Source organism: Cetorhinus maximus, chromosome 15, assembly GCF_964194155.1.
Source record: "Cetorhinus maximus chromosome 15, sCetMax3.hap1.1, whole genome shotgun sequence".
NCBI lineage: Eukaryota > Metazoa > Chordata > Chondrichthyes > Lamniformes > Cetorhinidae > Cetorhinus > Cetorhinus maximus.
Window position 1 is genome coordinate 20,229,121 of NC_135893.1, and position 14,541 is coordinate 20,243,661.

Consider the following 14,541-nt stretch of genomic DNA (forward strand, 5'->3'; position numbering starts at 1 on the left):
AATTCTTAACTTGCCTTGAGGGATTTCTCTGAATTACTCATCCAGTAACATAACCATTAGACTATTGTATTGTATTTAATGAAAGGTCAGGTACATCATATGCACTGCATTCCCTTCTTCAATGCAACAATTAATTTCCTTAAATTTGATTAAGTTAGTCAGGCACGACCTGCCATTTACAAATCCATATCGACTGTCTCTAATTAGTCCACGTTTTTTGGCACCTTCTGTGGTCTAGCAGTTTCTGTATTAAAAACATAAGGCTAATAGATGTATAGCGATCTTGCATATCTCTTTCTCCTTGTTGAATGGGGGTTTAACATTCATCACCCCTAGTCCTTTGGTATGATTTCTGTTTTCAAAGTATTTTGGTTAGTGCCTTTGCTGTCACTGTGGATATGAACATTTACATGTACTGAATTTAGGTTGTTATAATGACAGATGGTCTGAATGTGCTGACTCTGATTTACCACACAAATGGTTAATCTGAGCGTATTGGATCTAGTTCCATATGTGGGTGCATGATTTGGTAGGTGTAGTTACTTCAGTGTTAAAAGAGGAATGTTGACTTTTTTCCCTTTTTGTAGGAGGCTCTGAGAAGTTGCTACGTGTCTGTTTAAACCTTCCCTACTTTCTGCGCTACATCAACCGTTTCCAGGATGCTGTCTCAGCCAACTCGTTTTTCATAATGCCTGCAACAGTTGCAGATGCAACTGCTGTGCGAAATGGGTGAGTCATGAACATTCATTGAAGACTGATGGGTATGATTCTTGATCAGATCATTGGTTAAAAAAGCCACAATGTATTGATTGATGTGGAGCAACATAAATCTGACCACTTTCTTGGTCTGCATCAATTGTGAAAGTAGACTCCTTTTCAGTAGGTTTGATGGTTAGTCCCAGTGAAAATTAGTCTGACTGATGGATCTGATAACCTCTTCATGTGAAACTCTGATGTATGTAGATTTTTGATTTCTGCAGTGCTTGTTTTTTTAATGGCTCTATTGCTGTTTCTTCAGATTCCATTCCCTCGTTATTGATGTTACCATGGCTTTGGACACACTCTCCCTGCCCGTTCTTGAGCCACTGACTCCTGCAAGGCTGCAGGATGTGACTGTACTGGCACTGAGTTGTCTGTATGCAGGTCAGTCTGAGAAAGAATAAAGCAACTTCCCTGTGCTGGGTAGCATGGGGTAACATTTGCAAGATGCATGCTAACTTGTTCAAAATAAACGGAGTATGAGATCTGCCCAGGGCATTGAAGAGACAGTACCATGATTTGCCATTTTCACCTTGCGAGCTGCTTCAGTAGATGATCATTAACTGTTACTGCCACCTTGGTAACTTGTGCATTATTTTTGTTCACTTGTCATTTGAGTTTACCACTTAGTGATGGTGGATTTTTTCACATTAGGACCATATTATGATGTGATATATCTGGTACAGTAATCCTTTGGCAGAGTTCCTGCTTTCTTTTTCCCACCACAGTACAAATGAATTTTTTAAAACCTCGCTTTTGACAGTCTGTAAAGTTACATTTAGTGGGTAAAATCTAATCCAGATTTTGGATATGGTGATATTATTAATTTGACTAATTTCCAGTGTTCCCCCTCATTAGGAGTGAGTGTTGCAACGTGCATGGCTATTCTACATGTAGGCAGCAGCCTGCAAGTACGATCTGGGTCTACCAGTAAAGAAGAAGACTACGAGAATGATGCAGCTACAATTGTACAGAAATGTGTAAGTGCTGAATAAGCAGACTCATTCTATCTAATGTGTAGCATTTAATGTTTGAAATAATGATCAGGCTTGGGAACAATTTGATTTATTTTCACTTTGTTGGCTTCAGTGTGGCTCAGATAAAAGTGAGTGTGACCCTGTCCTAGGCAGGATGCAGATAGTTTACAGTAAGATTGACTGAACAAAGACAATGCCCAAATAGGGACTATGTAAAGTAGAAACCTCATTACTGTGTAAGGTACATGATTACATTATGTACATTAGAGTACATTGTTATTGAATGACCTCTTTGCTTCCAGAAGATGTGGTCACATTTTTTAAAAACTTAACATGCCTGTCCTGTACATCTGCCAGGTGAGGGCAGTTCTTTTGTCTGTTTCACGTGTGGAACACTCAATCCTAAAAGAGCTACACTGAGACTGCTAATAATTTCGTATAGATGCAGTGCTGCTAGCTAGATCTGAAAAAGGCTAAGAGATAAAAAGACAGTGTGCTGCTGATGCCTTCTAGTTTCCCTCAGCATTATATAACTTAACTCTGACATCTCTTGGGGTTTTGTTGAATATGGACTGGTTTGGATTACCCTTCTATTTGGAAATAACATGTAATCTTTGTATCAAATTATTTTATATCAGGGCATAGCTGATGGCCATTCAGCCCAAGCAACCTGTCCTGGTGTGAGCCTTAAGCTATCAACTCTAATGCTATTTCTCTGCCCCTTCTCCATAACTTATCATGGAATTGCTGTGGATATGAGGCTGTGATTAAGGCATTTCTGTATACCATGTCTGAGATCATCACTAAATGAATGTACTGTTCACCATTTACAGCTAGAAATCTACGACATGATTGGCCAAGCTATTAACAGCTCACGACGTGCAGGTGGTGAGGTAAGGAGTCTGCGGCATTTTGCTGAGCAAGGAGGAAATTTGTTGTTGCTTATGAACACCTTACAGTAGAGAAGTTGGAGATTGTGTTGTAGTTTGGGTAGCATAAGGTGGCCATTCATTCTGTGTCAGGGGATAAATGGGATTTGATAATTGCTGCAATAAGCCCTGGACTGTTATGTCTCCTGAGTTTATGTAACATACTATTGTTACTTGCATAGAATAACTTTGAACTGTGTCAGATGTACATTTGATTCATAGGCCTCGATGCACCATGGTTCTTAAAGACTCTGTTTTGTTGTGATGCGAGCAAGACAAATCTTTGTTCTTAGAAGATTTTGGTGAGCATTGTGGTAATGGTGCTTCGGTGTTGGTGTTAGGTAGGGAACTGCAGGATAGTCACCAATTAACAATGAAGGAAAATATGTCTTAAGTCAGGATGATGTGTGACTTCATGGTTATGGTGTTCTGGTTATTGCTGCTCTTGTCTTTATCAGAGGTAGAGTGTCGCAGAAGTAACCTTGGTGAGTTGCTCCACTTGATTCCTACAGATTGTACTCATTGCAGCCACAGTGCTGGAGGGGGGAGATAATGAATCAAGTGCTAGGGACCTCAATAAAGTGAATTGCTCCACCCTGAATGGTGTCAAGCTACTTGTGTTGCATCCAGGCATTGAGTATTCTATCACACTCCAGACTTGAACCTTGTAGATGATGGAAAGACTTTGATGGATCAGGAGGTGAGCTACTTATCAGAGTATACCAGCCTGTTTCCTCCTTGTAGGCATGGGATTGATATGGTTGATCCCAATATGCAGTATTGATGGGTTGGGACTCGATTATAAGACCATAAGATGTTGGAGCAGAAGTAGACCATTTGGCCCATCGAGTCTGCTCCGCCATTCAATGAGATCATGGCTGATCTGATAATCCTCAACTCCACTTTCCTGCCTTTTCCCCATTACCCTTGATTCCCTTAATGATTAAAAATCTGTCTATCTCCGCCTTGAATATATTTAACGACCCAGCTGCTACAGCCCTCTGCGGTAAAGAATTCCACAGATTAACTACCCTCAGAGAATAAATTTCTCCTCATCCCTGTTTTAAATGGGTGATACCTTACTCTTGAGATTATGCCCTCTGGTCCTAGACTCTCCCACAAGGGGAAACAACCTCTCAGCATCGACCCTGTCAAGCCCCCTAAGAATCAATAAGGTCACCTCTCATTCTTCTAAACTCCAATGAGTACAGGCTCAACCTCTCCTCAGAAGAAAATCCTTCCATACCCGGAATCAACCTAGTGAACCTTTTCTGGACAGCCTCCAATGCCAGTATATGTTTCCTTTGATAAGGGGACCAAAACTGTTCACCGTATTCTAGGTGTGGTCTAACTAGTGTCTTGTATAGCTTTAGCAAGACTTCCCTATTTTTATACTCCATTCCCTTTGAAATAAAGGCCAACATTCCATTTGCCTTCCTTATTACGTTGGCCATGTGATAATGGCTGGGCTTTCTCTTGTTCGAGATGGTGATTGCATGACCTTCACTTAATGACATGATTAAATGCCACAGTTTACGTGACACAAATGTGAGCTGTTGCTTGTCAGCACAAGTCTGAAAGTTATCCATGCCCTACTGTAAGCTGGCATTAGCTGCTTCATTATTAGAGTTGTGTAATGGAGTTGAGCCTTGTGGCATGCTCCCATGTGGCGAACAGGCCCACATTTAACCATGTGATTGGCGGGGAGGGTGAGTAAGAGAAGGTCATTGATGAAGATGGGTGGGTTAAGGTTGTTTCTTTGCAAAACTCCTGCAATGATGTCCTCAGGCTGTAGTTATTGGGCACCAACAGCCACAGCCATCTTCCTTTGCGTCAGGTATGACTCCAGCCACTGGAAGGTTCTTCCTTCGATTCCAAAAGATTGATGTAGAGCTGCTTGGGGCCAAACTTAGTTGAATCCTCCCTTGAGGTGAAAAAAGTTGCTTTCACTTCTCCCTGACATTCAGCTCTTTTGTCCATACCTCGATAAAAGCTATGATGAGGTCTAGAGGTGTGTGGTTCTGGCAAAATCCAAATTGACCATCTGGTTATTTGTGAGTAGATGTTGCTTGATGGCACGATTGATGACTCTTTCCATTGCTCTCCTAGTAGTAATACAGTGGGAATTTGTTCAGTTAGATTTATTTTGTTTTTCTGTAGAATTGGCATACTCTGAAATTTTTCACATAGTTGGGGATATGCCCATGTCATTGTTGTATTCGAACAGCTTGGTTTTGATACACAGGCCTTTCGCTTGACAGCTTGAATATCAGGCCAAAAGCCTTTGCAGTGTCCAGAGCAGTCAGTCACTTCTTTATGTTAAGTGAAGTGAACTGAATTTTTTAAAATAGTAGCATCTCTAATGGCAGGAACCTCAGGAGGACACCATGTAGGAACTTCATCTGCAAACACTTCAGCTGGTCTCTTGCACTCACATGCTAGGCTTCATGGTTAAGAGATAGGGATGTTCAGATCCTCATCCTCTTATTTGTTGCCTGCCTGTCCACCAGCAACCTCAGCTGGATGTGGTTGGGTTGCGGAGCTTTGCTAAGATCTGTTAGCTGTGGTACTGCTTTGCTCTGTCTACAGCCTACTGATGTTGATGTTTAGCAAGTGGGTAACCTTCTATGATAGATTTGTTATTAGTTTCATACCTCATTCTAAAATATGTATGATGCTGATGCTGGCACATTCTTTTATACTATTCATTGAACCAGGGTTGGTTGCCTAGTGCTAAATAAATGATATATTGGATCGTTAGATTAAAAATTGTGGTGGAATACAATTTTGTTGCTGTTGATGGCCAGTTTTAGACTACTAGGTTTATCCTACATTTTCCCCATTTATCACAATGGAACATTTTGTATCCATAGTGGGCTATGTTTTCACCTTGTCTCAGTTTGGTTTAGCACTCAGCTCTGAGTTAGAATGTTGAGTTCAGGTGGGTAGTTCAAAACTTGAGCACTTGATGCAGGCTGACACTTCAGTGGAGTACTGAGGGAGTGCTCATTGTTAGCGATGCTGTCCTTTGCAAGAGACTTAAAACCAGGCTCCATCTGTCTGCTCAATTGGGTGCAAAAAATGTCATTGTAGCATTAAGAGAAGAATCCTGGGCGTTATAAAACATCAGTTAACACCACCTAAAATAGCCTGTGATGATTCAACTGATTGCTGTTTGTGGGATCTTTCAGGGAATTTGCTGCTCTGCTAGTCTACATAATGATGATTGCATTTAAAAAGCATCTTGTTCAAAATGAATAGCTTTGTGATTCATAAGGATGTAGTAAGGTATTATGTAAATAAAAGTTATCAATCATTTATCTGTTAGCAAGTTTCAGTTTAAAACTGGATGATTACAAAGGAGGGAACACCACTTTATACTTCTGCTTTGTTTACTAAATGTTCCTCTGTTTCGCTATGCACTTCCTAAACCAATAAGACCAAAACTTTGTGTTTTACAAGTTCAGAGGGTTGTAATTAGGAAGATTTGTATGATGGCGGAACTTCACAATATGTAGTAACTATCAATGTAAATCTTCAATGCACTGTTTGAAATTCAACTTCACTGAAAACAATTCAGAAAACACAGAAAACAGTGCGGGATTTGAATGTAACTAAATATTCTATGCAAAGTGGTATCCCATTAAACTACTCCTATGCTATGGATATGAAGCTAAGTGCATTTTTTGAAAGCAATAATTTGGTTGTTGACTGAATTGTTCTTTGTGTCTTCTCCCACCAGCATTATCAGAATTTCCAATTATTGGGTGCCTGGTGTTTGCTAAACAGTCTCTACCTGATCCTGAACCTCAGTCCTACGGCACTGGCAGACAAGGGTAAAGAAAAAGACCCACTGGCTGCACTGCGAGTTCGTGACATTGCTGCCCGTGTGAAGGAAGGAGCTGGTTCCCCCAAACTAGCGCCTGTTAAAGGGTCAGTGAAGAATCCATAGCTAAGTTTCCAGAATTACTGGCGCCTTAAAATGGTGGTTGGGAGGTATAATAATGTGTAATGAACTCTTACACATTCAGTTCCAGCCTGAAATAGTGACTCTGCTGCAACTCTGTGCTTAATTGCAAATAAAAACGGTAAATTCTGAAACTGTACAGCAGAGCAGATAGATGATGGGTCCCTTACCAAACATTACATTAACCATTTTATTTTTCAGATGCTGAGGGTATAGCATCTTGCTTTAATCCCAAATTCCTAGTGTTCAGTTTTCTAATCTCTCTATGTAGCACCATAGAAAAGTTACCCACAGAAAGAGGCCATTCAGCCCATCGTGCCTGTGCCAACTGGAAAAGAAAAAATTAAAAAACTAGCTGTCCATATTAATCCCACCTTCCAGCACGTGGTCCGTAGCCTTGCAGGTTACAGCACTTTAGGTGCAGATCCAGGTGCCTTTTAAATGAGTTGAGGGTTTCTGCCTCCACCACCAAACCAGGCAGTGAATTACAAACACCTATCACCCTCTGGGTGAAGAAGTTTTCCCTCTAATCCTTTTACCAATCGCTTTAAATCTGTGCTTCCTGGCAATTGACCTCTCTGCTAGGGGAAACAAGGCATTCCTGTCTACTCCTGTCTAGGCCCTTCATAATAATTGCATGCCTCAATCAGGTCACCCTTCAGCCTCCGCAGTTCCAAGGAAAACAACCCCAGCCAATCCAAACTTTCCTTATAGCTGTAATTTTCAAGCTCTTGTAAATCTCCTCTAAAGTCTCTCCAGAGCAATTATGCCCTTCCTGTAATGTGACGACCAGAACTGTACACAAAATTCCAGTTGTGGCCTACCAGTGTTTTATACAGTTCCATCATTACATCCCTGCTTTTGTATTCTATACCTCGTCCAATAAAGGAAAGCATTCCATATGCTTTCTTTACTACCTTATCCACCTGTCCACCTTCAGGGACCTGTGGACATACAAACCAAGTCTCTTACTTTCTCTACCCCTCCCAATATCCTCCCATTTATTGTGTATTCCTTAGCTTTGTTTGTCCTCTCCAAATGCATTACCTCACACTTCTCTGGATTGAATTTCATCTTCTACTTTTCCGCCCACTCAACCAAACCATTGATATCATTCTGGAGGCAACAGCTATCGTTTTCACTATCAACTACGAGGCCAATTTTTATGCCACCTGCAAATTCCCCAATCATCCACCCATGTTTAAGTCCAAATTATTAATATATACAACAAACAGCAAGGGACCTGACACTGAGCCCTGAGGAACGCCACTGGAAACCATTTTCCATTCACAAAAATATCCATCAGCCAATACCCTTTGTTACCTGTCACTGAGCCAATGTTGAATCCAACTTGCCACATTCCCCCACATCCCATGGACTTCTACTTTTCTGACCAGTTTGCCATGTGGGACCTTATCAAATGCCTTACCAGACAGCATCCACTGCAGTACCCTCATTAATCCTCCTTGTTAATTGCTCAAAAAATTTGATTAAATTAATAAGGAGCGACCTTCCCCTAACAAAACCATGTGGAAATCTCTGATTAATCTGTTCCTTTCTAAGTGACAGTTTATCCTGTCTCTCAGAATTGATTCCAATAATTTGCCTACTACTGAAGTCAGACTGACTGGCCTATAATTTTCTGGCCTATACCTTGTACCCTTTTTAAATATTCATACAATGTTTGCAGACCTCCAGTCCTCTAGTACTTCGCCTGCATCTAGTGAGGATTGGAAAATGATCCTCAGAGCATCTGCTATTGCCTTCCTAGCTTCCTTTAACAGCATGGGATATAGTCCATCTGGCCTTGGTGCCTTATCCACATTCAAGGATGTCAATCCTCCAGTATTCCCCTCTCACTATGCCTATTGTATCTAATATTTCACACTCTTTAACTAGAATATCTACTTCACCCCTCTTCTTAGTGAAGACACAGACAAAGCATTCATTGAGAACCCTGCCCATGTTCAGCATCCGAGCACAAGTTACCATGTAACATCTCTGGCCCTACCCTTTCCTTAGTTATTCTTTTGCTCTTAATGTACTGGTAAACCATATTTGGGTTTTCTTTGATTTTACCTGCCAATATTTTTTTCATATCCTCTCTTTGCTTTCCAGTTTCCTTTTTTAGTTCACCCCTGTTCTTTCTATACTCCTTTAAGCTTTTCACAGTATTAAGCTTTTTGTGACTGTCATAAGCTTTCTTTTTCTGCTTTATTTTACCTTGTATACTTCTAGATAACCAGGGGCTCTAGATTTGGCAGTACCGCCCTTTTTTTAATCGTAATTGCACTTGGTTTTGTTTTGATTATTTCAGTTTTATCTTGTTGACAGTTAGGACAAAGTTTATATTTATCCCTGCAATAGGGCAGCAGAGGGGCATGAGACTGTGCTAGGGCACTAATTCATGCACTCGGTTACCTCTGTTGTGAGATCCAACTCTTGTTTGTGGTTGTTGCAAAGAATTGGCATTGATATCCAGAGAAAATCTGGCAGAAGCTTGGGAACAGGCCACTAGCCTGTAACCTCACCAAGGGAAGCTGCAGGGAAATAACTGCAGAATGCAGGCAATTAAATGGGACCTGGCTAAATTTCTATTTGGGATGCTTTTGTTGATTGGTTTCTGTAAGTGAATGATTTGACGTTCTGCAAGCCGACCCTTACTGCAACTTTTATAAAGGATTGATATTAACCTGGATTTGTTTTCCCCCGTAGACATCAAGGATTTGGTGTCCTGTCTGTGGTTCTAGCAAATCATGCTATCAAACTGTTGACGTCACTGTTTCAGGATCTGCAAGTAGAGGCCCTTTACCGGGTAAGTGGAGCTTGTGTGTTTGGTGTAGTGGGTTACATGTGAAGAAACACTTGTTAATTCTTTTGAAGTCTTGTAGCAACAGTTATTAGCCTGGATTTTGGATGCACTAGGGTTAAAATGCATAAAGAGGTGAAATGTAATCTAGCTTGAATGTATGAGGGATTGTGTATGAAAAGTAAAAATGATGGACTGGAATTTATATTATGCCTGTGTCCCAAAATGCATTGCAACCATTGAAGTACACTGTTGCAATGTAGGTAATGCGACAATCAACTTGAACACGCTCCCAGATTATGACCAAATAGTGTGTTTTAATGGTATTAGTTGAGGGATAAATATTGGACCAGGTCATCTGAGAGAACTCTCACTCTCTCGTGTTATCAGATATGAATATTGCTATAGTTAGACTTCTGTACTGAAAAATCATAATGGGTATCTTTTGATTTCAACAGGGGTGGAGAGGTGATGGACCACCTGCAGAGCTAAATATCATGGCACAAAGCTCATCTATTCAACGTGTGCAAAGATTGATTGAATCTGTCCCACTCACCAACTTGCTTTTCACACTGCTGTCGACATCTTACAGAAAGGTAATCACTTTTCACCACAGAGTCATAATACATAATAAATAAAATGGCTCATCTTGTCTGTGGTATCTCTTTGATAAAGCAATCCAAAGCTCACCCCACTGCCCCACTCTCTTCCCATAGCTCTGTATTGTTTCAAAACTAATCAAGTTGCTTTGCTCTCTCCTCATAATACTATATCAATCCAAAACTAACCCTTGGTCTCCCTATAAGCTTTGTATCAATTCACTTGATATATCAAACTTAATTCCATTGTCCTGTTCTCTCCCCATTAATGCTGTTATCAATCCAAAACCAAACCTATTGCATAGCTCTCTCCACATAGCTCTGCATCAACTCAAAACTAATCCCAAGTCCAGCCATTTCTCTCCATATCCTTGTATTAATCCAAAATTAACCTCATTGCACCCATCTCCCCATAAACTCTCTATCAATTCACAACTAATTCTGCTGTGCTGCTTTCTCCATGTTACACTCTCTAACCAGAACTAACCCTACTCAGTTGTTCACGCCACATCGCCCTGCATCAATCCACAACTCATTACTCTGCCCATCCCTCTCCCTGTGGCTCTGTATCTTCCTTCACTTCTGATGTTTAGCCAGTATTCCCATAAGAGATACGATAGTCTCAACCACTCCCTGTGGCAGGGTGTTTTATGCTTCAGCAGCCCACTGAGTTTTAACCTCTTCCCTCATTATCTTAGTGATTTAACTAGAGGAAATACGCGTACCCTGTTCACTGTCCAAACTCTTCAAAATTTTGAAATTCCATTAAATCTTTCTACTTTAGTAGAAATTGGCCCAGTGTCCCAAGTCTCTAATAATTATAGTTCATTGTTCTCACTGTGGAGTCTCAAGTCAAGAGTCCCTGTCCTTGCTGCACTGTCTTCTTTACAGGCACACTATCTCTTCAGTTCTCCTAGAAACAGAATTGTTGCTAATTCTTTGTCCTTTTTCTCTCCGTAGGCCTGTGTCCTTCAGCGTCAACGGAAAGGCTCTGTGAGTAGTGACGTCAGTGCATCCACTGATTCAAACACTTATTATGAAGATGATTTTAGCAGCACTGAAGAAGATAGTAGCCAAGGTAACAAAAGCAAGTCTCAGGATTTATGTACGATACTAGTGATGGGTGAGAGTTCAGGTGCCATGAAACAGGGAGTAGTTAATGTGAGGTAAAAGCAAAATACTGCGGATGCTGGAAATCTGAAACAAAAATAGCTGGGAAAACCCAGCAGGCCTGACAGCATCTGTGGAGAGGAAGACAGAGTTAACGTTTTGAGTCCGTATGACTCTTCATCAGAAGAGTTCTGATGAAGAGTCATACGGACTCAAAATGTTAACTCTGTCTTCCTCTCCACAGATGCTGTCAGGCCTGCTGAGTGTTTCCAGCTATTTTAGTTAATGTGAGGTGTTTGGCTCAGACACAAGCCAGATTTCTAAAGTATAAAATCGTACCTGTTTTGCAATAAAATTCTAAAATACATATTCATTTCTGGTTAAGTATTTATTAATCAGGCTAGTGATGTTTATATCCAGTGGATTGGTGTGCGAGCGTGCTTGTGTCCAGTGACACATTCTGCCTGAGTGTTTAGTGCTTTCCAGCACTAGAAAATCTAGGGTTATTTTAATGAGAACAAACAAAGCTAAAAGGAGATCTGAAAGAGTTGGTCAGAATTTCATGAGATAAATTGGGGAGGGGGGAGGAGAAGTAAATTATTTCTACTGTACAAGGAAATGGTAACTAGACATAAATAACCAATAGGATAAAGGAAAAATAAGATATTTTTTAACATAGAGGGCTGTTAGGGTGTGGAATTTAACACCGCAAGCAATGGTGGAATCAGAATTCATTTGCTTTTAAAGTGGATAAATATTTGCAAAAGAGAAATATAAGATGGTGTGGAGAAAGCTGGGGAGTAGGACTAATTGAACAATTCTTTCAGGGAGCTGGTATGGGCACAATTGGCTGAATGTTTTCCTTCCATACTGTAAATTTCTGCAATTCCATTTTGTGATTGTAATTCATTAATAATCATGCTACCTGTGGGTTGTGCTATTGAAGTTTGTTTTTTTGTTACTTAATCTGCCTTTGATGTGTGTGCTGTATCTCTGCATTGTTTATATTACAGATGATGACAGTGAGCCAATTCTTGGCCAGTGGTTTGAGGAGACCATCTCTCCCAGCAAGGAGAAATCAGCACCTCCCCCTCCTCCTCCACCGCCTCCTTTGGAGAGTTCTCCACGATTGAAGAGCCCAAGTAAGCAGTGTCCTGGAGAGAATGGCAACATATTGGCGAGTCGCAGAGACCCTGAGCTGGTGAGTGATATACAACAGTATTTAGGTAGAAGGTAAAGATAACCTGTCTTTGACAAATCTGGACAAGTATTTTATGTGTTCCCCGTTGAAGATTGAATCATGGAAATGTTACTGAAGTTACAACATGGAAACAGACCATTTGACTCATGTCAGTATTTACCCTTCATTGCAAGCAAGTAGTCTGCTTCACCTTTATCCACACTGTTCCCATAGACGTTTATTCCATTTTTCTTACATGAATAATTTTAAAAGGGAGTTGGATATGTACTTGAAGATGATGAACTTACAGGTTTATGAATAAAGGCAGGACTGTAGGGCTAAGCCCAACTGCTGTTTGAGTGAGCCAGCATAGGCATGATCCGTTCCATTATTCTATCTCATCTCATTCTGAATGTTGACATTGTTTCTGCCTCAGCCACTAACTGGAAGCGAATTCCACAGCTCTCAATTCTGAGTGGAAAAGGGATAGCTCTTGCTTCCTGCTCTAAACCTCTTACATTAAACTGAATTACTGCCTTGAAAATTTTGTGAACCTTCCCTCAAATCACTTTGCTCTTCTACAGCACTGAGTCTACTTCCATTCAAAGTACAATTACTCCTATTAGCTTTTTTTTTACCAAAATGTAGCACCTCATGTATTGAATTCCATCTGCTACTTTATAGTCCATTTTCCCATCTGATCAATATTCTTCTGATGCTTCCTTCAGTTTCAAAATAATTAACTGTACCTGTTTAATAGCATCTTTAAATCCCTGCGAACAGAAATGGCCCCAGAACTTAACCCTATTGGGCTTCACTATTCACTTGCATATAACTCTGGATAAACTGTTCTTAATTCCTAATTTTTGTTGTCTCCTGTCTAATCAGCTTTTAATCCAATTTGTTACTCCCTCCTTAATTCCATACCTCATAATTTTCTCTAATAACCTGTGTAGTACTTTGTCAGAAGACTTTTCCAACCTTCGTGTATATGGCATCCACTGCATCTCTCCATTTTTATTTGTTTATGTGATGTGACATCACAAGCAAGGCCAGCATTTATTGCCTGTTATGACAGAGCAGTTGTTAAAGGCTGTTATTTTGAAATCCCAGAGGGAAACTTTAAACAACTGTCATAACCTATATTTTCAATTGGTACGTTTGAGATGCAGCTCTAAATTCAGGAATAAGACCACGAGTTCGCAAGAGGTTTTTTCATCAAACTAAATGAGACATTTATTAACTTGCAACAAATTAAACATATAACGTGGGTACAAATTACTACTACCATAACTTTTAACAAATTCCCAAATTAATCTCCACTAAGGCAACAGCAACCCATAGCTTTAACCAGAAACCAGGCAAAGCATTTTCACCTTACAAATTCAAAATGAGGTTCCTTTCAATTTGGTTCCTTTGCAGATAGTTGTCGGCTTACAGCTGCTTTTATGTTACATGCCTCTGCCCTGCGCACACAAATCCCCCTCAGGTTATATCCAGCACTTCTCTTTGAATGTAAATTTTCATTGTATCTCCAGGCCCTTTAAACAAATTACATCTATTTATATAAGGGGGTGAATCAGTAAATCTCTTGGAAGGAGAGCAGCAGAAATTGGATTGTGTAGGAGATGCTAATGCAAGACAAATAACCTGACTGTAACCTTGCAACCACAAAGAATGAAGGGTGGATCTGACTTTGGGCCGCAGTTCCTTTGTCTAGCGCTACAATTTATCTGTTAGCTACGGAGGTTTTCCTGCTTAATTTGTGTCTACAGATGTTGTTTTCTAATTTACTCTTTTTCCATCTTGAAGATGCTAACTCTGTTTGTGTTCACGGGGCACCACTCACTATCAGATACTTTGCCCGGCATAGACGCCAACAAGATACTTGCATCAGACACTAATCCTCACCACTGGTTCATGCATGGGCATGTTCCAGTAGTGGTCACCACAAAGATATCAGAAGTGGTAACCCTGCCTGGTTATTTCCTTCTTTAAGGATGCTGAGGTCACTTATAGCACCTGAGCTGCTGCTCTGATGAGTTTACCCCAGACTAGGGATTGATTCAGGAACATTCTGACCTGTAAAGCTAGCAATGTACCATTGTTACCTTTAAGGTTTAAACTTAAGTAGCACATGACTGAGGAGTTAGCAAGTAGAAGCTGTTTTACAATGTTGTTGCTTACAAGTAGAACTGAATATTAGGATTA

General features: G+C 40.4%; 1 protein-coding gene across 8 annotated transcripts in view; it reads left to right on the forward strand.

The window, feature by feature from the left end:
- The window catches only part of ubr4 (ubiquitin protein ligase E3 component n-recognin 4), a 182,104-nt gene that overhangs the window by 14,837 nt on the left and 152,726 nt on the right, over positions 1-14,541 (forward strand). For all 8 annotated transcript variants that reach the window (XR_013578892.1, XM_078557988.1, XM_078557990.1 and 5 more), the window contains exons 7-15: positions 588-729; positions 1,019-1,143; positions 1,618-1,739; positions 2,570-2,629; positions 6,408-6,598; positions 9,348-9,447; positions 9,900-10,037; positions 11,001-11,118; positions 12,164-12,351. Coding sequence is in view for 7 of the 8 variants with exons in the window: in XM_078557988.1 (XP_078414114.1) it covers positions 588-729; positions 1,019-1,143; positions 1,618-1,739; positions 2,570-2,629; positions 6,408-6,598; positions 9,348-9,447; positions 9,900-10,037; positions 11,001-11,118; positions 12,164-12,351 (1,184 nt within the window). In the remaining variant the exon portion in view is untranslated. The remainder of the gene's footprint in view (positions 1-587; positions 730-1,018; positions 1,144-1,617; positions 1,740-2,569; positions 2,630-6,407; positions 6,599-9,347; positions 9,448-9,899; positions 10,038-11,000; positions 11,119-12,163; positions 12,352-14,541) is intronic.